Below are 25171 nucleotides of genomic sequence, written 5' to 3' on the forward strand. Positions count from 1 at the left end.
CGGAGTTCTTCCCGCCCTCGAACTCCACCAAGTTCGATGGTGTGAAATTCTTCTCCTCTACCTCTGAGGTTTAGACTTTCGTTATAACAGCGGCACGCGGTTTTCTGGTCTGCTTTTATTGTAGCTATTCCTTCTGTGGTTGGGAACTTCATGCACAGGTGTGGAGCCGAGACTACTGCGCCTAGTTGATTTAACGTTGTCCGACCTATAAGGGCATTGAAGGCTGAACTCACGTCGACCACGATGTAGTCTATATTGAGTGTTCTTGACTTGTTTCCTTTTCCAAAGGTCGTGTGTAGTGAGATATACCTAAGTGGTTGGATTGGAGTGTCTCCCAGTCCGAACAGGCTGTTCGGATATGCTCTGAGTTCTTTTTCTTCCAGGCCGAGTTTGTCGAAGGCAGTTTTGAACAAGATGTCGGCCGAGCTTCCTTGGTCTACCAGTGTGCGGTGGAGATTTGCATTGGCCACTATGATAGTGATGACCATGGGATCGTCATGTCCCGAGATGATGCCGGCTGCGTCCTCTTTAGTAAAAGTGATTGTGGGGATGTCGGGTGCTTCCTCTCTTTCATCGACATGATATACATCCTTAAGATGTCTTTTGTGAGATGATTTGGAGATCCCTCCTCCCACAAATCCTCCGTGTATCATATGGACATGTCTCTCAGGTGTACGAAGTGGTCGTTCAGTCCGTCCGACATCTTCATCCCTTCTTCTTTTTCTTGGTTCGTCTGCTCGGTTGGCTAAGTATCGATCTAACTTTCCTTCTCTTACCAATTTCTCTATGACATTTTTTAAGTCAAAACATTCGTTGGTGGAATGTCCATAGATTCGATGGTATTCACAATATTCAGCCCGATTTCCTCCTCCTTTTTTGCTTTTGAGTGGTCGAGCTGGGGGTATCTTTTTAGTATGGCATATTTCTCGGTAGACATCTACAAGAGATACCCTAAGAGGGGGTGTAAGTGTGGTATTTCTTGATCTTTTCTCCATGCTGGTCTTCTTTTTTCTTGGACTCTTTGTCTTTATCTCAGGAGGAGTAGGAGAATCTAGATTTTGAGGTCTCTCCTAGTCGAGAGTTTTCCTCCATGTTGATGTACTTCTCTGCTCATTCTTGCACTTCGTTCAGAGATGTGGGATGTTTTTCGATATAGAGTGGCTAAAAGGTCCCTCTCGCAAGCCATTGATGAGACCCATAATGGCGGCCTCTGTTGGTAGACTTTGTATGTCCAGACATACTTTGTTGAATCTTTCCATGTAGCTGCGAAGAATTTTCCGATCTCCTTGCTTGATTCCTAATAGACTTGGGGCGTGCTTTGTTTTGTCTTTTTGGATGGAGAATCTGGTCAGAAACTTCTTGGCTAAGTCGTTAAAGCTTGAGATGGACCTAGGGGGCAGATTGTCGAACCATTTGATTGTTGTCTTTATTAAAGTAGTCGAGAAGGCTTTGCAACAGTCTGCATCTGAGGCGTCAGTAAGGTACATTCTACTTCTGAAATTACTGAGATGATGGCTGGGATTTGCTGTGCCATCGTATAAAGTCATGTCGGGAAGTTTGAAGTCCTTTGGGATTTTGGTCCTCATGATCTCTTTGGTGAATGGGTCTTGGTCCTTACGGGAGCTATCTTCGTGACCGGATCGAGTAGTTTTGGCCTTGAGATCTGCTTCGAGTTTGAGGAGCTTGTCCTCTAACTCGCGGCGTCGCCTAACTTCCCTTCGTAGGTCTTTCTCGGCTTCTCGTTGATGTTCCACCTCTTTTTCAAGTTGTTTTAGGCAGTCTTGAAGTGCCTCCATGGCTTCAGCGTTTGGCGAATTCTTATCTTTGTTAGGTTGAGGAGTATCTTTTAGTGTAGTGTCTGCATTTTTGTGCGACGTCTTGTCTTCTAGATCAGAGTCGTGGTTGTCGTCAAGGTTGTCCGCCATGATGATGGGATGACTTCCAAGGTCCCTGGTAACGGCGCCAATGTTCCGAGGGTTACCTGAAACTGTAAGTCGATCTCAGACGAGATCTTTTGTACTGGTCGAAGATGATGTGTTCGGCTGGAGGGTGGCAGCCGGAGATGTCGCGTCCGACTTGTTGGACTGGCTATGCCACTGATCCTTTGTCACCGAAAGGTGGTGGTACCTGCAAGGGACTCCGATGCTTAAGTTAGCAAGGGTATTAAGTAGGTTTTTTAGTAGAATCAGAGTATGAGTTATACATGGGTGCTCCAGTGTGTTTATAGTAGTGTGGAGTGACCTTTCTGAAGATAAGATAGTTATATCATCTTATCTTATCTTTTGAGTGAAGTCATCTTATCTTTAAGGGAACCGCCCTTATCTCTATAGGCTTGGACTGCCTTTGGATTTGGGTCGTGTTCCTCTGTTTGGGCCCTTATTAGGCTTTTTTGGTAATTTGGCCGAGCTCTTTGTGAAGAGGTCGGATAATCTGACCTGAAGAGGTCGGTTGACTTTGTCTCCAAACATCCCGGGTCGGAGAGCTCGACCCAGGGTATGAACACACATGTTATTTAATTATTTTGGCTTTACATGAGCATGCACCCAAATTCCAAATAATTTATCAATTTAATACTTTTCCTATCAACCCATGTTCCCACAGTTTCCCCACACTTAGTGGATACACAATCTCTATCTTAAGCTAACCAAAGATTCACTTTGGGTGTAATTAATTTATTTTTCTGCTTAAGACTAGTGACGTGGTAAAATATAGAATAATTAGGGATTAAAAGCTCAAGGTGGCTAACAAGGGTGACATAAAAGGGTAGGCTATTTGGGATTAAGTGAGCAAAAACAAGTAATGGCCTCAATCATATGCAAGCATGTAAATACATTCTATATTGGACATATAGAATGGAACAAAGCAAAAGATTGTAATCATAGTGAAGAAACACAGAGGAATGAAAACTATGGTTAAATAATATAACCATATAATTAAGCTCAAATCTCACAGGTTGTGTGTTCTTTGGCTCAAAAACCATATATCATTTATGTATATCATGCAAGTAAGAATAAAGAGTTCCAACTCAATCAATGTGAATCCTTGAATGGCTTTTGTAAAGAAATAAATACATTCTTTGAAAAAAAATGTCGTCAATTTACGAACATTTATTACTATATATCTATGCTAAGTGAATTGTTGTGATTATGAAAATCTAAAAATTTCTAGTTTACTCTCTATTTTCAATTAAACCAAATTCTCATATGCTAAAAAGAGTAAACCAAACTTAATAATATCAATTTTTCTATATCACAACTAATAAACTAAGAGTGCAAATCAAGCTAAATATCTAAGATATATATAGCCCAAAGTGCATAATGTAATAAAGTAGAAATAAACAAAAGTATAGTAAAAGAAAATGTGCAAGTACTGAAAAGAATATAAGATAAAATAAAATAAAATAAAAACACAGAAAATGAAACCAAATAGGATAAAAAGGGTCTGAAAGTAGTTCACCAAAATAAAGTTCGCCAGAGATGGCGACCTCCCCACACTTATATAATAGCATCGTCCTCGATGCTCAATCAAGCTGGGTGTGAAGGGTCGTCACCTCCAGAAGGGTGTGCTGAGGCTCTGCCTGTATAGGGGCCTGTGGATCTTCCAGCTGTGGCTGCTGAGGCTCCTCATGCTGGGACTCTGCTTGCTCATCCTCTGCTCGTGCATTGTCCTCCTGCTCATCTGCCTACTCCTCAGATGGCTCCGATGGTGTGTCAAGCTCAGAGAGGATGTCAGGGTGTCCTGACCTGATCATCAGCTTTAAATGCTCATAGCGTCGCTTACTGCGATGCTCAGACCGCTCATAACGCCGCTGGTTGTGGCGCTCCATCTGATCCAGTCGCTCGAAGAGTCGGTGCACAAGGTGGTAGATGGGCTGGGAAGCTGGTAAGGGTGCTGTAGGTATGGGTGGTGCGGCAGGTGCTGAAAGGGCAGCAGATAATGTGGCTGCGTCAGTGGAAGAAGTAAGAGAAGGAGGTCTGTGGCCCAGAGCTTCAAACCTCTTGCCGTGTGGAATGATCTTCCTGCAGTCAGCAGCTGGGGGCTTCTCATCCTCAGGCTCCCAGGGTACTTCAGCTCGGCAGCCCAACTGGGTAATTAGATATGGGAAAGGTAGAGTGCCTCGGACATGAACCCTGGACATGTACTGACGTATAAATCGGGGAAGGTACAGGTCCTTGCCTTCCATCACAGACCAGATAAGAGTAATCATGGCAGCTGGCACCTCAGTCTCGTGAGTACTCGACATCACATAGTTGCTCAGAATTTGTTGCCATAGCCGAGCCTCATCATTAAGGTAAATAATTTTTATGCCTTTTGGGTTCACTATCGACTTACCCATAACCCATGGGATAGCTGGATCAATGGATATGGTTCGCTTCACTGCCTCCCAATCAAAAGTCATAAATCTCATGGCTTCCTCAGCCTTTTGTAACCATCTGGTTCATCTGACTTGGGTTGGAAATGCAGGATATCTTCAATGGCTTCCTCAGTGACTAAAATCTGTTTTTCTCAGAGCTGTACTGCATCCAGGGTCGTCTTATAATAGTTTCAATAAAATTCTCTAACCCAGGATGCATTAACCTCAGTTAAATTCCTTTCCAAAAAGAACCAGCCTCTCTATTTTATTTGCTCTGTGGTGTTTTGTTGTAATTCAGGTGGAACTCTGAGGGTCTTTTCCAGATATAGGTGCCTTTTAGTTGCAAAGACCTCATATTTCAATTCACAGTAGCGATTTGCGAACTTGATCGGATCAATCACAGGCACTAGTTGGTTTACTTTTTCCTGCGGAGTAAAGTTCTTCCCACGCCAGGAATCATCATGTAGTATATCTGTCAGAGCCATAGATGATTGGCCTCTTTTCCTTTTACCCGTAGTGGCCTTAGCCTTTCCCTTTTCTTTTGGGTTAGACATCCTGAAAAACAAAAAATGCAGGGTATAATTTATCAACTTAAAGCAAAAAAATAGGAAGGCAAATAGGATTCAAGCAATATAAGCATAGATGGGTAAAATAGGAATAATAGCCAAAGCATGAAGTGAGTTAGAAAGATATAGAATGTTGGACTGAATGCAAGATAAAATTCATAGAATTCAATTAAAAATCACAATCCAAAAACTATGAGATGCAAAATGCTTGTTTATCAGAAACAACAATAAACATGCCTTGAAATGGGTTGAAAGTAGTTAATGTAAAACTGAGAGGGAAGTTAGAAAGTCAATGGAGTCAAGAGTTAATAAGGGAAGTTAAAGTTAGGGGCATGGTAATGTGGTTCCTAGCTAACAGAAATGCACAAACTTGAAGAACAAGCAACTCACATTCAAGCAGATAATGCAAGTTGTTGATGATAAATTAGGTAGAAAAGAAGGCACAAGGAGGAATACAATCATCAAAAATGCAATTTAAGTTGGAAGGGAACCAAAAAGGATAAGGAATGCTAGCCTAGCATGTCATGAGTTCACTTTGGGTATAAACCAAGGAAAGCACAATGTGAAAGTACCAAAGGCGAGTCATGAATAGCAGTTAAGTAAAATTGGTTTTTGGAAAAATTGGGCAGCATTCCAACAGTAAAAGAAACGTTCCCGGAAAATCAAACAGTATAATAATGCAAGTAGCAGCAATTGTCAAATAGAATTAGCAGTTTATATGAGTCTGAGAGCAAGATATATCAAACTAGCAAGTAAAATGGCATTGAGCAGAATTTTCAATCAAGATAGTCTCAAGGCAGTTATGTGCAAGCAGCATGTGATATGAATGCAGAGCAATAATTGCAGTAAGCAGGAATGAATACAGCTTATATGAATTAATGGTATGAAGCAGAACATTATCCAACAGCCATGAAACAGTGAAACAGCAACAATAACAGCCAACCAATAGTGAAAAGCAGAAAATTCAAACAGCAGGTACGGAACAATTATCAGACCTAGAATCCTCTAACCATAATCTAGCTACCTAACCACCTAAAATTCACTACAAACATGCATATCTAACTAGCCTAAATTATACTGAATTGAAATATGAAAAATGAGTAACTTTTACAGAAAAGAAATTAGGGGTGCAGTGAAACCTGGGGGAGGGCAGTGAAAGAAATGGAAATGAAGATAGAAGGGGTGGTACAACGGCGCTGGTGGGCGGCACGGTGGCACTGGGGTGGAGCGGCGGTGCAGTGGTTGGCGGCAGTAGGATTTGAGAGGGGAAAGGAGGGATAGAGAGAGGAATAGAAGAAGGGGAGGGGCGACAGTAGCGGTGGGGGTCATCGACGGTGGCAGCGGGGGTTGTGTCGGCCGCGGCGGGGTTTTGGGGTTGGCGACGGGGCAGTGGGCGAAACAGGGAGAAGAGGAAGAGAAGGGGGGAGAGGGGAGAGTAAGGGCGGTGCGGCTAAGGGAATGGGGGTTGCTGGCGGCTGCTTCGGTGAGAGGGTGGTGGTGGGCTGCGGTGGTTATGGAGGTTTGGAGGGAGAGAGAGTGGAGGTGGAACGTTGGGAGAGGAGGGGGAAAATGATGCGAGGGAGGGCTAGGGTTTCTGCGTCAGGGGTTAGTGAATTTAAATCCACGCGTACGCGTGGGTCACGCGTGCACGTGGGTGGGTAAAATTGCAACGACGCGTAAGCGTCATTGACGCGAATGCGTAAATAGGGGATAATGAAAATGACGCGTACGCGTGAGACATGCGTACGCATCGACCAGAATTGTGCTAAATGCACGAATCCAGCGTCGTTTTGGCGCAACTCTCTGTTTCAATTAAGGGGGCAAAAATTTTCGTGCGATGCGTATGCGTCGCGCATGCCCACGCATGGCGTGTGTAAATGAAAATGACGCATACGCATGATAGACATGCACGCATGGGCCAATTTGTGCTCATCACATACCAGCCGCACAATTCCAGCCGAACTTTCTGGGCGTTGGATGGAGACGCCGATTTGAAATCGACGTCCACGCGTGGCCTACGCGCATGCGTGGTGTGGTTTTTTTTTAATGCAGAATGTAAAATGTAGATGCTAATGCTATGTATGAATACTAAGAAAAAAAGAATAATAAAAAATAAGAATAAAGCAAAACAAAATTGAACAAATACTGAAAAAGAACGATCATACCATGGTGGGTTGTCTCCCACCTAGCACTTTTAGTTAAAGTCCTTAAGTTGGACATTTGGTGAGCTCCTTGTCATGGTGGCTTATGCTTGAACTCATCCAGAAATCTCCACCAATGTTTACAATTCCAATAGCCTCCGGGGTCCCAAACTAGGCACGTAAAGCCTTCGAGCAAGTTAAAGCAGGCGATTAGGCTCCAGGAATGCTGATTTTCAGAACGAATTCCAGGATCTCAAACTTTGCTTTTGTACCCATCTCCGCTTTGATTTAAATTATTCCAGCCGGGTGGTGCACAACCTGAATTCTCACTAAGATACCCAAACATCTTCTGAAACCCATTCAATCGGGCTCTATACCAATCCTTGCACTTCCATTTGGAGTGTGGAGCCTTATTGAACCTTGCATGCCAACTCCTATTACTAACCATCTCCCTCTTACTCTTAAAGCCACAAAGAGCTCTAAGCTGGCCATCGGTTTCAAGCAAACCATATTCAAGTGGGAAGGTGAAGATAAAGGCTAAAGATTTTACCCACTTGAAGTTTGTAATGGGTGGTAATGGCCTTGGGAGAGGTGTTTCCAGCGGTCTTTCAAGCTCCACTTCCTTGTACTCTTTTGTGAATTATGCCACTTCCTTGCAAACCTCTTCAACTGCAACCACGTCTTGATCAAAGTCTTTGGTCTCTTCCCCATCACTTAAGTCATAAGTTAGAGGTTGAAAAAAGTCTACCTCCACATTATCTTCATATTCACTTGGGAAAGGTTCTTCATGCTCAAAGAGTTCAATTATGGATGCGAGTTCATCATTAGGAGAGCTTGGTTCATGATCATCATTACCAAGAAAACTTGCTTCTTGATTTGTTCCATCCAGTTCTTCATAAGGTACATGCCTTGGGGGTTGTGCACTATCCTCCTTAGCATCAATTGCAATTTTCTTGGTGGAATTCTCTACAACTCTTGATTCCCATGGAGGTTCAGCGTCTCCTAAGTCTTCAACCAATTCTTCTACTTTGATAATCTCGGCTTCCTCCACTTGTTCCAATACAAAGTCATGCTCCTTACTGTCCACCGGAGTTGCTAGTGTCTCCTTCATGCTACATTCTTCATTAGATTCTCCACATGATGCCATGGGAGTTCCTTGAGTGTTCGAACATCGGGAAGCTAATCGATTTATCGCTTGTTCCAATTGGTGAAGAGTTGCATGAAATTGATCCATTGTTTCCTTGAGACGATCCTTTGATTCTTGTTCCGATGGATATGGACATGGTGTATATGGAAGTGGTGGTTCTTGGGAGTAATTGGGTTGGAATTGGGGTGGATAAGGGTTAAGGTCATATGGAGGTGAATGGTTGTGGGTGGCTTGTGAGTATGGTGGTTCATTGGAATATGATGGAGCTTGCTGGTAACTACAAGGGGGTCCACCATATCTATCATCTTGGTACGCACCTCGGAATGGCTCTTGACTATAGTAATTTGGTGGGGGTTGGTTGTCACGAAAAGGTCCACCATAACTATTGTTTTGGCATGCATTGTAGAATGGTCGTTGTCCATGGTACCTTGGAAGGTGTTGTTGCCGAAAGGGTTGATCAGATCCTCGTGGCTCATTCCATCTTTGATTGTTTCGACCTTGATGCATGTTTCCGTTATAGCTTCCATTCCTTACAACAACATTGGAACCAAACTTAAAGCCAGAGGGGTGAGAATTCATAGTACCTAAAGAAAATAAAAATAAATAAAAATTAATGAAAATAAACTCCTAAAACCAGAAACACTAACAAAGAAACGAAAAAGCAAATATTTATAATAACCAATAATAAGGCACACGTTTGCAATTCCCCGGCAACGGCGCCATTTTGACGAACGGATTTCTGCTAGTAAAGAATTTTGCAAATAAATTCCCGTTGTAAGTATAGTTTCTAAACCAACAGAGAATCCTTTCGTACAAAAGTTTTAGTTGTCACTAAAGCAAACCCAATAAAATTAATAACCGAAGTATTTAAACATCGGGTCGTCTCTCAAGGAATTGCAGGGAAGTATGATTTATTATTGGTTATGGAAAAAGGTATTTTTTGGTTTTTGAAATAGGGAACAGGAAAATAAATTAGCAATAAATTAAATTAATAATCATGAAAACCATTGCAGGGTATAAGAACTGGAAATCCCATCCTAGTTATCCTTATTAAGTGTGATGAGAATTGTTTATTGCTCCCACTTAGTTAACCATTACTAAATAAAAGAAAGTCATGTGGACCAATCAATGGGATTCCTCAAGTCCTAGTCAACTCCTATGGAAAGACTAGATTTAGAGGGATACAAATCAATCAGCAAATTCCAATTTTCAATCAACAACTGAGTTTGATAACTCAAGTGTTACCAATTACTCAACCAAAGCAAGCGGAAAAAATCTAAATTAAATTGGAAGCATCAATAACATAAATAGAAGAAAGCAATCATAATTCTGAAATACCTCAAATTGCATTAAATATAAAATCAAATCTAACATTGGAATTCATAAACCAATATTGGGAAAGTAAACAAATTAAAGTAATAGAATAAATAAAAGTAGAAGAGAAATTAAATTAAAGGAACATTGAACCTGGAATTGAGGAGAAACAATCCTAAAACTAAGAGAAATCCTAATCCTAAAACCTAGAGAGAGGAGAGAACCTCTTTCTATAGAAAATTACATCTAAAACCTAAAATTCTCCATAATGAATGAATGATTGATGACTGATTTGATTCCCTCATTCTCCAGCCTCTATTCTGTGTTTCTGGGCTTGGAATTAGGCCGAAAAGGAGCCCAGAAATCGCTAGGGGCGAATTCTGCAACTTTCTGCAAGTGGCGTCTGTCACGCGTACACGTAGGTCACGCGTGCGCATCATTTGGAGTTTTTCCTTGTCACGTGTACGCGTCGCTTGTGCTCTGCGCTAGGCACGCGTCCGCGTCATCCATGCGCACACATCGCTGCCATTTTCTTCAAAACTTTATTTTGTGCGTTCCTTCCACTTTTGCATGTTTCCTTTCTGTCCTCTAAGCCATTCCTGCCCTATAAAGGTTGAAAATACTTAACACACAGATCACGGCATCGAATGGTAATAAAGGATAATTAAAATTAACATTTTTAAGGCCTAGGAAACATGTTTTCACATATATCATAGAATAAGGAAGGAATTGTAAAACCATGCAAATTGTATGAATAAGTGAGTAAAGACTTGATAAAAACCATTCAATTAAGCACAAGATAAATCATAAAATAGTGGTTTATCACGGGCTGACGACTGCGGCAGCCGACGGCAGGCAGGCGACACTGGGCGGAGAAGAGAGGAAGAGGGCAGCCAAGAAGAAGAGAGGAAATGAAAAGAATGCTGCTTCTCAACAGGGCAGCTCGCCCTATTAACGCCCAGCTCGCGACCTGTGCGGACGCACAGAAGCGATAACGTAGAGAGGGTGCGAACGCACACAGCGTGCGATCGCTACAACCAGAGAGGTTACAAAAAGGTGTGCGGGCGCACAAGAGTGTGCGCTCACACAGAGGAATGTTTTTTTTCATGTGGACAAAAACACGCATGCGTGCGCACACAGGTACGTGCGCACACACAGACAATAAGAAAGGGGAAGGGGTGCGCTCGCATAAGCTGTTCCCTTGCTCCCCACAGAGGGACTTACAAATGGTGTGCGGATGCACACGTCTGTGCGGCCGCACCAATGAGGCACGAAAGGGGATGGGTGCGTATGCACGCATCTGTGCGCATGCACAAATCAGAGAAAAGGGTCAGTGCGCTCGCACAAGCTGTGCTGGCGCTGCCACCAGAGGGCATGTCAGGGCGTGTGCGGACACACGGGCTCGTGCGTCCGCACAGATGGCGAAAAACACAGTGTTGTGCGCACGCACAGGGTGGTGCGCACGCACAAATGCCCTGTTTCAGAAAAATCTTTTCTCTTCAAAACTAAGGTTCCTAATCTTAGCACAACAACATACCAACCCCAAATCATTCAAACAAGCATAAGATCACAGTCCACAAGGAATTCTAACTTATTCAACTCAAAATTATCAAACCAAACCTAGGCTAATCATTATATCACATGGAAACAAGTAGTTCAAAAAGCTATAAACAAGAGATAAAGTTAGAAAAATGTCACTATGGTAGGGTGTCTCCCACCAAGCACTTTGGTTTAAAGTCCTAAGTTAGACTTGTATGGCTTCATTGGTCACTTAGGAACTTCCCCAAGGAGGAAAATCTCCAACTCCCTAGCTTGCTTTGGTTGAGCACGATCCTTTGAAATTGACTATTTTGCACTATCCTCCTTTCCTTGTTCCTTGTCATCTTCAATCACTTTGTCTTCAACTATGTTGCTCCAAAAAATGGAGTAAGCTTCAAGAATGGGCTTGTTGGACTCCTCCAAGGTGAACTTGACTAATTTTTCATCCGACTCAAAAGAATAGACTCCCGAGTGTGCATCTAGCTTGAAACGGACCGTCTTCAAGAATGGTCTTCCAAGGAGTATTGATGATGGCTTGGTTGAGTCAATAGGAGGTGTCTCCAAGATGTGAAAATCAGCTGGAAAGAGCAATCCTTGAATATTGACTATGACATTCTCTGCAATCCCCATAATTGACACAATACTCTTGTCGGCTAACACAAATCTCGCCCCAGATCTCTTTAGGGGTGCTAAGTTAAGTTTTTCATAGATGGGGAGTGGCATGATGCTCACACACGCCCCCAAATCACACATACAGTCTGTGAACTTGGTCCCACCAATCGGACAAGTAACGAAATATGGGCTGGGATCATTGCATTTTTCAGGAAGTAAAGAAGAGATAGAATGCTCTACCGGCTTGTTGTTGAGGTTGCCAAGCTTGTCTTTGTGAGTGCAGATATCCTTGAGGAACTTGGCATATTTCGGCACTTGTTGAATAGCTTGAAAGAGAGGGACGGTAACTTCAACTTTCTCAAAAACTTTCACCACAGTGGGGTCAAGATCTTCTTGTTTCTTTGCTTTCTTTGCCAAGGTTGGGAATGGAATGGGCAAAGACTCTTCAAGCAAGGTCTTTCTCTTGGGCTCCTTGACCTTTGGTGGTTCTTCCTCACTTTTGTCAACAGTTTCATTCTTACTCCTCATCACCTCCACTTCATCTTCTACCTCCTCATTGTTTGTCTCCTCACTCAACTTTGAGGGTATAGCCACACTCTTATCCAATTTAGTACCACTTCTAAGAGTAATGGCATTTATGCTTCCTTTAGAATTAGGTTGAGGTTGGGAAGGCAAACTACTTGAGGTTGAGGCTTGTTGGGTGCCTTGTGTGGTTTGAGGAGGGAGAGTTAAACGAGTAAGGGCTTCGGCTATTGTAGCCATGTATGCATCTTGTTTCTTATGGAACTCTCTTTGTTCTTGCATGAAGGTATGGATTGTGTCATTCATGTGGGATTGATTGGAGGGAAGGGCTTGATTAACTTGAGAAGGATTGGATCTACTGTTTGGATGTTGATACTTCACTTGAGATGGAAGTTGTGGGGGTTGTTGGTATGGTTATTGGTATTGTGGTTGACCTTGTGGGTGTTGATGGTAGTAGACTTGAGCATTTTGGTTGGGTTGAGCTTGGGGAGCTTGATTCCACCTTTGGTTTGAGTTATCTCTCCACCCTTGGTTTTGATTACCTCTATATGGGTGGGGTCCTTGGTTGTAATTGGGTCTTTGTGGGTAGGGGTTAGCAACCGCCAATGTAGTGTCCTCTTGGATTTGAGGGCACTCATCGGTGTAATAAGTAGTACAAGCACAAACACCACATATCCTTGCTGGTCCTTCGATCCTAGGAGGTTGAGGTGGGGCATTTATCAAGGCTTGAGGGATTTGTTGCCCTTGAGTGATTTGCCTCAACAAAATTGTCATCTCACCAAGGGTTTTTGTCAAAATTGCATCTCCGGAGGGAGAAACCTTACTCAATGCCTTTGGTTGTGGACTCCTAGCCCTAGAATGTTGAGTTGAATACACCAAGTCCGATATAACTTCCCATGCTTCTGCTGTAGTCTTGTTTTTGGTCAATGATCCTCCACTCGCGGCATCCAAGAGAAGCTTATCTTGGTGGTACATTCCTTGACAAAAATAACTGATCAAAACCAACTCATCTATCCGGTGGTGAGGGCAAGCTTCCAGTAACTTCTTAAATCTCTTCCAATATTCATACAAAGTCTCCCCATCCTTTTGCACAATGCAAGAGATCTCTCTTCGCAGCTTGTCTTTCTGAGGAGGGTAGAACTTCTCAAAAAATTCTTTTCGCAACAAGTCCCAATTGGATCTAACTTCACCCAGCTGAGTATAAAACCATTCCTTCACTTTTTCTTCCAAAGAAAAAGGGAAAGCGAAGACCAACACCGCGGCTTTATCCGCCCCATGTCTTCTTGTAGTTGCACATGCAACTTGGAAATCCTTAAGGTGCTTCAAAGGATCTTCCCCAGGCAATATATTGTACTTGGGGAGCAAGTTATTTGTGCCAGACTTAAGCTCAAAATTCGGATCCAAGGCCGGATATAGAATCTGAAGTGGTTACAAGGCAAGATCAGGAGCTCCAACCTCCTTCAAGGTAATCCTTTAAGGTGGGTCTGCCATGATGGTGTCACCTGAGTCACTCAAAGATAATTCAGTACTCCCCACAGATGAATATAAAGTCTCCTCGTTGATCGGAGAATGAGAGTCACGGAGGGTTGGTGATAGTGAATGGGAGTGATTCTCAAGGGAACCCGAATCACTATTCACAAAAGCTAGTCGGTGCCGAGCTTGCCTTATACGAGTTAAAGTTCTTTCGATTTCTGGGTCAAAAGTGGCCAAGCTCGGGTCTGGAAGCGACCGTGTCATTCAACTGAGGAGGCAATGAAATCATGCAATTATGAAAGGCAAAACAAAACAAAGAAGAAAAATAGGCAAGTAAACAAGAACTAACTTAGCAATTTATAACTACCAATACTAACTGTTCATATCCTGGGTCGAGATGTACGACCCGGGCTGCTTGAAGACAAAGCAACCGACCTGTTCAGATCTAGAATCCCTGATCTCTTCTCAAAGAGGTTGGCCAAATCGAGAATAGAGGCCCGAAGCAGGCCCAAATAGAGGAACACGACCCAAATCCAAAAGCAGCCCAAGCCTAGAAGGATAAGGGCAGTTCCCTTAAAGATAAGGATGAATTTACTCAAGGATAAGATAAGATAACTATCTTATCCCCAGAAAGATCACTCTACAAACAATATAAATACACTGGAGCACCCAGGTATAATATACACTCTGATTCTACAAAATACTTGCTTAATACCCTTACTAACTTAAGCATCAGAGTCCCTTGTAGGTACCACCACCCTCCGGTATAGAAGGATCAGCAGCATTACCCGTCTAACAAGTTGGACGCGGCAGCGCCGGCCACCACCCACAAGGCGGATACATCATCTCTGACCAACACAGAAGATCTCGTCTGAGATCGACCTACAGTTTCAGGTAACCCTCGGAACATTGGCGCCGTTACCAGAGAACCTGGAAGTCATCCCATCATCATGGCAGACAACCTTGACAACGACCACAATTCTGATTTAGAGAACAGAACGCCACATAAGAATGCGGAAGTCACACCAGACGATACTTCTCAGCCTAACAAAAACAAGAATTCGCCAAGCACAAGAGTCATGGAGGCACTTCAAGATCGACTAAAACAACTCGAAAAAGAGGTTGAATATCAACCGAAAGCTGAGAGAGACCTACGAAGGGAAGCTAGGCGATGCCGAGAATTAGAAGACAAGCTCCTACAGCTTGAAGCTGATCTCAAAACTAAAATAACTCGATCCAGTCACGAAGATAGCCCCCGCAAAGACTAAGACCCATTCACCAAAGAGATCATGAAGGCCAAAATACCAAAAGACTTCAAACCCCCTGACATGATTCCGTACGACAGCACATTAGATCCCAACCATCATCTCAGTAACTTCAAAAGTAGAATGTATCTCACTGACGCCTCAGATGCAATTCGATGCAAAGCCTTCCCGACTACCTTGACAAAGACAGCAATTAAATGGTTTGACAATCTGCCCCCTAGGTCCATCTCTAGCTTTGACAACTTGGCCAAAAGGTTTCTAGCTAGATTCTCCATCCAAAAGGACAAAACTAAGCACACCCCAAGCCTATTAGGGATCAAGCAAGGAGATCGAGAAAGTCTTCGTAGCTACATGAAAAGATTCAACAAAGAATGTCTGGACATACAAAGTCTACCAACAGAAGCAGCCATTATGGGTCTCATCAACGGCTTGCGAGAGGGACCTTTTAGTCACTCCATATCGAAAAAACATCCCACATCTCTGAATGAAGTGCAAGAACGAGCAGAGAAATACATTAACATGGAGGAAAACTCTCGACTAGGAGAGTCCTCAAAATCTGGATTCCCCTACTCCTCCCGAGATAAGGATAAAGAGTCCAAGAAGAAAGAAGATCAGCATGGAGAAAAGATCAAAAAATACCACAATTACACCCCTCTTCGGGTGTCACTTATGGATGTTTATCGAGAAGTATGCCATACTGAAAAGATATCCCCAGCTCACCCACTCAAAAGCAAGAAAGGAGGAGGAAATTGGACATAATACTGTGAATATCATCGAATCTATGGACATCCCACAAACGAGTGCTTCGATTTGAAGAATTTCCTAGAAAAATTGGTAAGAGAGGGGAGACTAGATCGGTACTTAGCCAGCAAAACAGATGAGCCCAGAAAAAGAAGAAGGGACGAAGAGGACGGACGAACCGAATGACCACCTCGTACCCCGGAGAGACATGTCCACATGATACACGGAGGATTTGCAGGAGGAGGAATCTCCAAATCATCTCGCAAAAGACATCTTAAAGAAGTATATCATGTCGAGGGAGGAGAAGAAGCACCCGACTTCCCTACTATTACCTTCACTAAAGAGGACGCAGTTGGCGTCATCCCAGGACATGACGATCCCATGGTCATCATTATCATACTGGCCAACGCTAATCTCCACCGCACACTGGTGGACCAGGGAAGCTCGGTGATGAGCGGATAATTTATACCCTTTTTGGCATTATTTTTACATAGTTTTTAGTATGTTTTAATTACTTTTTGTTATATTTTTATTAGTTTTTATGCAAAAATCACATTTCTGGACTTTACTATGAGTTTGTGTATTTTTCTGTGATTTCAGGTATTTTTTGGCTGAAATTGAGGGACCTGAGCAAAAATCTGATTCAGAGGTTGAAAAAGGACTGTAGATGCTGTTGGATTCTGACCTCCCTGCACACTAAGTAGATTTTCTGGAGCTACAGAAGCCCAATTGGAAAGTATACATCTTGGGCTTTCCAGCAATATATAATAGTCCATACTTTGCTCGAGATTTGATGGCCCAAACTGGCGTTCAAAGTCAGCCTAAAATATCTTGGCGTAAAACGCCCAAACTGGCACCAGAATTGGAGTTAAACGCCCAAACTGGCACCAAAGCTGGCATTTAACTTCAGGAACAGCCTATGCACGAAAAAGCTTCAGTGCTCAGCCCAAGCACACACCAAGTGGGCCCCGAAAGTGGATTTCTGCACTATCTGCACTTAGTTACTCATTTTCTGTAACCCTAAGTTACTAGTCTAGTATAAAAACTACTTTTAGAGATTTATTTGAGGTCTTTTGTTAACCTTATGCTATCATAGACCATTGCACACGTTTGGAGGTTGGCCATTCGGCCATGCCTAGACCTTTCACTTATGTATTTTCTACGGTGGAGTTTCTACACCCCATAGATTAAGGTGTGGAGCTCTGCTGTTCTTCATGAATTAATACAAGTACTACTATTTTCTATTCAATTCACACCTACTTCTTCTCCAAGATATACTCTCATTCTTAATTCAGTTAAGTCAGAATGAAGGGGTGACCCGTGACAATCACCCAATCTTTGTTACTCGCTTAGCCAAGATCGCGTGCCTGACAACCACAAAGCGGTCTACTTGATGTTCAATGTAGTCATTGGACGACAGCCGGAGTATATTCTCTTGTGTTCACAATCAACGATCCACATTGTCTCTCCTGACAACAGAGCATCTGAATCTGAGATTAGAACCTTCGTGGTATAGGCTAGAACCATTGGCAGCATTCTTGAGATTCGAAAAGTCTAAACCTTGTCTGTGGTATTCCGAGTAGGATCTGGGAAGGGATGATTGTGACGAGCTTCAAACTTGCGAATGTTGGGCGCAGTGACAGTGTGCAAAAGGACAATGGTCCTATTCCGATGCTAGCGGGGACCGACAGATGATTAGCCGTGCGGTGACAGCGCATATGGATTTATTTTCATCCGAGAGGATCATACAGCTTGCCATGGAAGGAGGTAACGCATGGTTGGAAGAAGGCAATAGGAAAGCAGAAGTTCAAAAGCAACAAAGCATCTCTAGACGCTTATCTGAAATTCCCACCAATGAATTACATAAGTATCTCTATTTTATTTTATATTTTATTTATATTTTAATTGTCAAACCCTCTTAACCATTTGAATCTGCCTGACTGAGATTTACAAGGATGACCATAGCTTGCTTCAAGCCGACAATCTCCGTGGGATCGACCCTTACTCACGTAAGGTATTACTTGGACGACCCAGTGCACTTGCTGGTCAGTTACACGAAATTGTGAAGAAGTCTTGAGATCACGTTCTCCCACACCAAGTCTTTGGCGCTATAGCCAGGGAATGAATAATCACGATTCTGGCGTAAATCTCAGACAGGCAGATTCAAATGGTTAAGAGGTTTTGACAATTAACATATAAATAAAATATAAAATAAAATAGAGATACTTATATAATTCATTGGTGGGAATTTCAGATAAGCGTCTAGAGATGCTTTGTTGCTTCTGAACTTCTGTTTTCCTACTGACTTATTCCAACCATGCGTTACCTCCTTCCATGGCAAGCTGTATGATTCTCTCGGATGAAAACAAATCCATATGCGCTATCACCGTACGGCTAATCATCTGTCGGTTCTCGCTAGCGTCAGAATAGGACCATTGTCCTTTTGCACACTGTCACTGCGCCCAACATTCGCAAGTTTGAAACTCGTCATAGTCATCCCTTCCCAGATCCTACTCGAAATACCACGGATAAGGTTTAGACTTTCCGGATCTCAGGAATGCTGCGAATGGTTCTAGCCTATACCACGAAGAAACTAATCTCACGAACTCGGTCCGGGTATTAGATATCCAAGAGAGTATACTCCGGCTGTCATCCAATGACTACGTTGAACATCATGTAGATCGCTTTGTGGTTGTCAGGCATGCGATCTTGGCTAAGTGAGTAACGAAGATTGGGTGATTGTCACGGGTTACCCCTTCATTCTGAATTAACTGAACTAAGAACGAGAGTATATCTTGAAGAAGAAGTAGGCGTGAATTGAATAGAAAACAGTAGTAATTGCATTAATTCATGAAGAACAGCAGAGCTCCACACCTTAATCTATGGGGTGTAGAAACTCCACCGTAGAAAGTACATAAGTGAAAAAGGTCTAGGCATGGCCGTGAGGCCAGCCTCCAAACGTGTACAATGGTCTATGATAGCATAAGGTTAACAAAAGACATAAAATAAATCTCTAAAAGTAGTTTTTATACTAGACTAGTAGCCTAGGGTTACAGAAAATGAGTAACTAAGTGCAGATAGTGCAGAAATCCACTTCGAGTGCAGGAAGGTCAGAATCCAACAGCATCTGCAGTCCTTTTTCAGCCTCTGAATCAAATTTTTGCTCAGGTCCCTCAATTTCAGCCAGAAAATACCTGAAATTACAGAAAAAAACACACACTCATAGTAAAGTCCAGAAATATGATTTTTGCATAAAAACTAATAAAAATATAATAAAAAGTAATTAAAACATACTAAAAACTATGTAAAAACAATGCCAAAAAGGGTACAAATTATCCGCTCATCACAACACCAAACTTAAATTTTTGCTTGTCCCCAAGCAACTGAAAACAAAAAAGGATAAAAAGAAGAGAATATACAATGAATTCCAAACTTATCAATGAACTTAGTTCCAATTAGATGAGCGGGGCTTGTAGCCTTTTTGCCTCTGAACAGTTTTGGCATCTCACTTTATCCTTTGAAGTTCAGAATGATTGGCATATATAGGAACTCAGAATTCAGATAGTGTTATTGATTCTCCTAGTTCAGTATGTTGATTCTTGAACATAGCTACTTTATGAGTTTTGGCCGTGACCCTAAGCATTTTGTTTTCCAATATTACCACCGGATACATAAATGCCACAGACACATGACTGGGTGAACCTTTTCAAATTGTGACTCAGCTTTGCTAGAGTCCCCAGTTAGAGGTGTCCAGAGCTCTTAAGTACACTCTTTTTTCTTTGGACCACGACTTTAACCGCTCAGTCTCAAGCTTTTCACTTGACACCTTCACACCACAAGCACATGGTTAGGGACAGCTTGGTTTAGCCGCTTAGGCCAGGATTTTATTCCTGTGGGCCCTCCTATCCATTAATGCTCAAAGCCTTGGATCTTTTTTTATTACCCTTGCCTTTTGGTTTAAAGGGCTATTGGCTTTTTCTGCTTGCTTTTTCTTTTTTTTTTCTTTTTTTTCTTTATAATTTTTTTTTGCATTATTTTTTTTCTGCAAGCTTTTGTGTTCACTGCTTTTTCTTGCTTCAAGAATCAATTTTATGATTTTTCAGATTATCAATAACATTTCTCTTTTTTCATTATTCTTTTAAGAGCCAACAATTTTAACATTCATAAACAACAAATTCAAAAATATGCACTGTTCAAGCATTCATTCAGAAAACAAAAGGTATTGCCACCACATCAAAATAATTAAACTAATTTCAAGATAGAATTCGAAATCATGCACTTCTTGTTCTTTTGCAATTAAAACATTTTTCATTTAAGAAAGGTGATGGATTCATAGGACATTCATAGCTTTAAGACATAGACACTAGACACTAATGATCATGTAATAAAGACACACACATAAATAAAACATAGGGCATAGGAAACGAAAAATAGAAAATAAAGAACAAGGAAATTAAAGAACGGGTCCACCTTAGTGATGGCGGCTAGTTCTTCCTCTTGAATATCTTATGGAGTGCTTGAGCTCCTCTATTTCTCTTCCTTGCCTTTGTTGCTCCTCCCTCATGGCTCTTTGGTCTTCTCTAATTTCATGGAGGAGGATGGAATGATCTTGGTGCTCCATCCTTAGTTGTCCCATGTTGGAACTCAATTCTCCTAGGGAGGTATTGATTTGCTCCCAATAGTTTTGTAGAGGAAAATGCATCCCTTGAGGAATCTCAGGGATTTCTAAATGAGGAACTTCCTCATGCTCTTGTTGAGGTCCATGAGTGGGCTCTCTTGTTTGCTCCATCCTTTTCTTAGTGATGGGCTTGTCCTCTTCAATGAGGGTGTCTTCCTCTATGACAATTTTAGCTAAATTGCATAGGTGACAAATGAGATGAGGGAAGGCCAACCTTGCCAAAGTTGAGGGTTTGTTCGCCACCTTGTAGAGTTCTAGGGATATGATCTCATGAACTTCTACTTTCTCTCCATTCATGATACTATGGATCATGATAGCCCGGTCTATTGTGACTTCAGACCGGTTGCTAGTAGGGATAATAGAGCATTGGATGAACTCCAACCATCCCCTAGCCACGGGTTTAAGGTCAAGCCTTCTTAGTTGAACCGGCTTGCCTCTTGAATCTCTCTTCCATTGAGCGCCTCCCACACAAATTTTCCTAAGGACTTGGTCCAACCTTTGATCAAAGTTGACCCTTCTAGTGAAAAGGGTGAGGATCTCCTTGCATCATTGGCAAGTTGAATGCTAGCCTCACATTTTCTGGACTAAAATCCAAGTAGTTCCCCCGAACCATGGTGAGCCAATTCTTTGGGTTTGGGTTCACATTTTGGTCATGGTTCTTAGTGATCCATGCATTGGCATAGAACTCTTGAACCATTAAGATCCCGACTTGTTGAATGGGGTTGGTGAGAATTTCCCAACCTCTTCTTTAAATCTCATGTCGGATCTCCGGATATTCATTCTTTTTTAGCTTGAAGGGGACCTCGGGGATCACCTTTTTCTTGGCCACAACTTCATAGAAGTGGTCTTGATGGAACTTTGAGATGAATCTCTCCATCTCCCATGACTCGGGGGTGGAGGCAGTTGTCTTCTCTTTCCTTTTTCTAGAGGTTTCTCCGGCCTTAGGTGCCATTAGTGGTTATGGAAAATAAAAAGTTTTAGCTATTCCCACACCAAACTTAGAAGAAAGAAGAAAGAAAGGAGTAGAAGAAGAAGAAATGGAGGAGATGGAGGGGGTGTGAATTCGGCCAAGGGGGTAGTAGTGTGTATGTTGTGTGAAGATGAAGGTGGTAAGGAGGGGTATTTATAGGGTAAGGGAGAGAAGGAATTCGGCCATGTGTGGGTGGGTTTGGGAGGGAAATGGTTTGAATTTGAATGGTGAGGTAGGTGGGGTTTAATGATGGATGGATGTGAGTGGTGAAGAGGTTGTGGGGAAGAGGGTAAGATTTCATAGGGGAGGGGTGTTTGGGGAAGAGTTATTGATGGGATTGGTCAATGGTGTTTGGGGAAGAGTGTTATGGAAAGGTGTGAAGAGGAGAAAAGAAGAGGTGGGGTAGGTGGGGATCCTGTGGGGTCCACAGATCCTGAGGTGTCAAGAAATTCTGCTCCCTGCACCATTCTGGCATTCTGTGCCAATTCTGGCGTTTAACACTAGCTCTGCTACCTTTCCTGGCATTAAACACCAGTCTGCTGCCCATTTCTGGCGTTAAACGCCAGCTAGATGCCCATTTTTGGTGTTAAACACCAGCCAGATGCCCATTTCTGGAGTTTAACGCCAGCCAGATGCCAGACAGCCTTTCTGGCGTTAAACACCCAAAGTGCTACCCATTCTGGCATTTAACGTCCAGGATGCTGCCAGGCTGGGCGTTAAACGCCCATTCTACTATCCTTACTGGCGTTTAAATGCCAGTAAGTCTGTCCTCCAGGGTGTGCTCTTTTTAATGCTATTTTTCACTCTGTTTTTGATTTTTTTTGTTGTTTTTGTGACTTCACATGATCATCAACCTAAAAAAAAAACATAAAGTAACAATGGAAAATAAAATAAATATAATTAAATAACATTGGGTTGCCTCCCAACAAGTGCTTCTTTAATGTCAATAGCTTGACAGTGAGCTCTTAGAGAGCTTCACAGAGATTTAGAGCTTGATGATGGCCTCCCAACACCAAACTTAGAAGTTGAGTGTGGGAGCTCTATTTGACTCTGTGTTGAGAGAAGCTTTTCATGCTTCCTCTCCATGGTTACAGAAGAAGATCTTTGAGCCTTAAACACAAGGTAGTCTTTATTCAATTGAAGGACTAGCTCTCCTCTGTCTACATCAATCATAGCTCTTGCTGCGGCTAGGAAGGGTCTTCCAAGGATGATGGAATCATCTTCATCCTTCCCAGTATCTAAGATTATGAAGTCAGCAGGGATGTAAAAGCCTTCAACCTTCACTAACACATCCTCTACAAGTCCATATGCTTGTTTTCTTGAATTGTCTGCCATCTCTAGTGAGATTCTTGCAGCTTGTACCTCAAAGATCCCTAGTTTCTCCATTACAGAGAGGGGCATGAGGTTTATCCCTGACCCCAGGTCACACAGAGCCTTCTCAAAGTCATGGGCACCATAGGCACCATGACCTTTGAGAAGGCTCTGTGTGACCTGGAGTCAGGAATAAACCTCATGCCCCTCTCTGTAATGGAGAAACTAGGGATCTTTGAGGTACAAGCTGCAAGAATCAAACTAGAGATGGCAAACAATTCAAGGAAAAAGGCTTATGGACTTGTAGAGGATGTCTTAGTGAAGGTTGAAGGCTTTTACATCCCTGCTGACTTCATAATCTTAGATACTGGGAAGGATGAATATGATTCCATCATCCTTGGAAGACCCTTCCTAGCCGCAGCAAGAGCTGTGATTGATGTGGACAGAGGAGAGCTAGTCCTTCAATTGAATAAGGACTACCTTGTGTTTAAGGCTCAAAGATCTTCTTCTGTAACCATGGAGAGGAAGCATGAAAAGCTTCTCTCAACACAGAGTCAAATAGAGCTCCCACACTCAACTTCTAAGTTTGGTGTTGGGAGGCCATCATCAAGCTCTGAGTCTCTGTGAAGCTCTCTAAGAGCTCACTGTCAAGCTATTGACATTAAAGAAGCGCTTATTGGGAGGCAACCCAATGTTATTTAATTATATTTATTTTATTTTCCATTGTTACTGATAAACCATTATTTTATGGTTTATATTGTGTTTAATTGTGAGGTTTTATCGAATCTTTACCCACTTATTCATTAGTTTAGCATGTATTTACAATTCCTTCCCAAAATTACTCCATGGTTGAAAACTTGCTTCCTAGAGACTTTTAATTATGTATTTTTCCATTCGATGCCGTGATCTATGTGTTAAGTGTTTCAGGCTTTATAGGGCATGAATGACTTGGAGATTGGAAAGGAGGCTTGCAAAAAATGGAAGGAACACAAGAAATGGAGGAGATGACCAGCAAGGGGTGATGCGGACGCATGGCTCACGTGACTGCGTGAAATAGAGGAAATTGCAATGATGCGCTCGCGTGCCTGACGCGAACGCATAGATTGTAAACTGCACAAGTGACGCGAATGCGTGGACGACGTGCACGCGTGGCAAGGCAAAACGCTGGATGACGCTATCGCATGACGTACGCGATCTGCAGAATTCGCTGGGGGCGATTTTGGGCCCTGTTTTGACCCAGTTTTCGGCCCAGAAAACCAGATTAGAGCCAGAGAACATGCAGAGACAAAAAAACGATTCATTCCGCATAATTTTAGTTTTAGATCTGATTTTACTCCTCCTCTAGGTTTTCTCTCTACACATTCATAGTTCTTAGGATTTCGTTTTTATTGCTTTTTGGATTGGGATATTGAGAAGAGTTATTACCTCCACCAAGACTTCATCATTCTAGTTTGTTTCCTTACTTGTCGCTTACTCTTCCATGTCCTTAATTTATTCAGAGTTACTATTGGATTATTTTTAGAATTTATTAATACAAGAATTATTTTTATTTTTAATTGGTTTCTTTGATTATTATTATTTATCATGTCTCTATTTATTTCTCTTCCTTATTTTGTGAAATTTACATTCATAATGAGCGAGTAGTTCCATAACTTGATTGGGAGATGATTGAAAGGGGAACCTTGAGTTGGAACACTCAAGAGAAAAATTGTAATTGGGTTTATTGTTGGATCGCCCTCTAGTCACTGACACTAGTCCTTCCCAAGGGAGAGGATTAGGACTTGTGAATAGAAATTGCCTTCCAACTTACTTGACTTTCCTCTACCTAGTAAAGGATAACTAAGCAGAACAACCTTCAATTATCATTTTGATCTTGGGAGAACTCCGTCAAGGATAGGGCTTCCAACTAATCTACTCCCAGTCAAGGTTTTTATTTAAATTACGTAAATTCTCTGATTTAATTTCCTATTTATCAATTCAAACCATTTTAGAAAACATCTGATTAATAAAATAGCACACCTTTCTGCAACTCGTTGGGAGACGACCTGGGATTCATACTCCCAGTATTTTAACTCTAATTTTGTGACAACCCTTCTAAATTGATAAGCGGATTTTTGGTTGGTTAAGAACTATACTTGCAACGTATCTCTTATAATAATTTCTTAACTCGCCAATTTCCGCCACGTCAATTTTTAGCACCGTTGCCTGGGAGTTGCAATAGAGTGCTAAGTTATTGATTGGAATTTATTTATTTGTATTTTATTTTATTTTACTACTATGAGCTGGATGTTTCTTTCGTTAAATGACGCGTTCACTTCCTGATCCAAGCTTGCCAGTATTTGATCCTGAGATTGAAAGAACTATTTCACGTATAAGTCAAGCTCGGCGTCAGTTAGTCCTCCCCGAGGACGACTCTGAAACGTCACATAAGGAAGAAACAAGCTCCCTTTCTACTGATTCAGTTGATTTGCGTGCAGGTGACATGGCAGCACCTAGAAGAGTTACTATCCAGGAGGCTGGAGCCCCTGATTTTACAAT

The 25171-nt window shown here is 42.1% G+C and overlaps 1 protein-coding gene and 1 non-coding gene across 2 annotated transcripts; one reads left to right on the top strand and one right to left on the bottom strand.

The window, feature by feature from the left end:
- Nucleotides 1-11367: 11367 nt before the first annotated feature.
- Nucleotides 11368-12435, bottom strand: LOC107647256 (uncharacterized). The gene has a single exon (XM_016351353.1). The coding sequence runs from the start codon at nucleotides 12433-12435 to the stop codon at nucleotides 11368-11370; it is 1068 nt and encodes a 355-aa protein (XP_016206839.1).
- Nucleotides 12436-13207: 772 nt separating this feature from the next.
- On the top strand, nucleotides 13208-13314 carry LOC148562591 (small nucleolar RNA R71). The gene has a single exon (XR_015886368.1). It is a non-coding gene; the product is annotated as a small nucleolar RNA R71 (small nucleolar RNA).
- Nucleotides 13315-25171: the final 11857 nt, after the last annotated feature.

This window comes from Arachis ipaensis, chromosome B6, assembly GCF_059453495.1.
Source record: "Arachis ipaensis isolate K30076 ecotype BB chromosome B6, ASM5945349v1, whole genome shotgun sequence".
Lineage (NCBI taxonomy): Eukaryota > Viridiplantae > Streptophyta > Magnoliopsida > Fabales > Fabaceae > Arachis > Arachis ipaensis.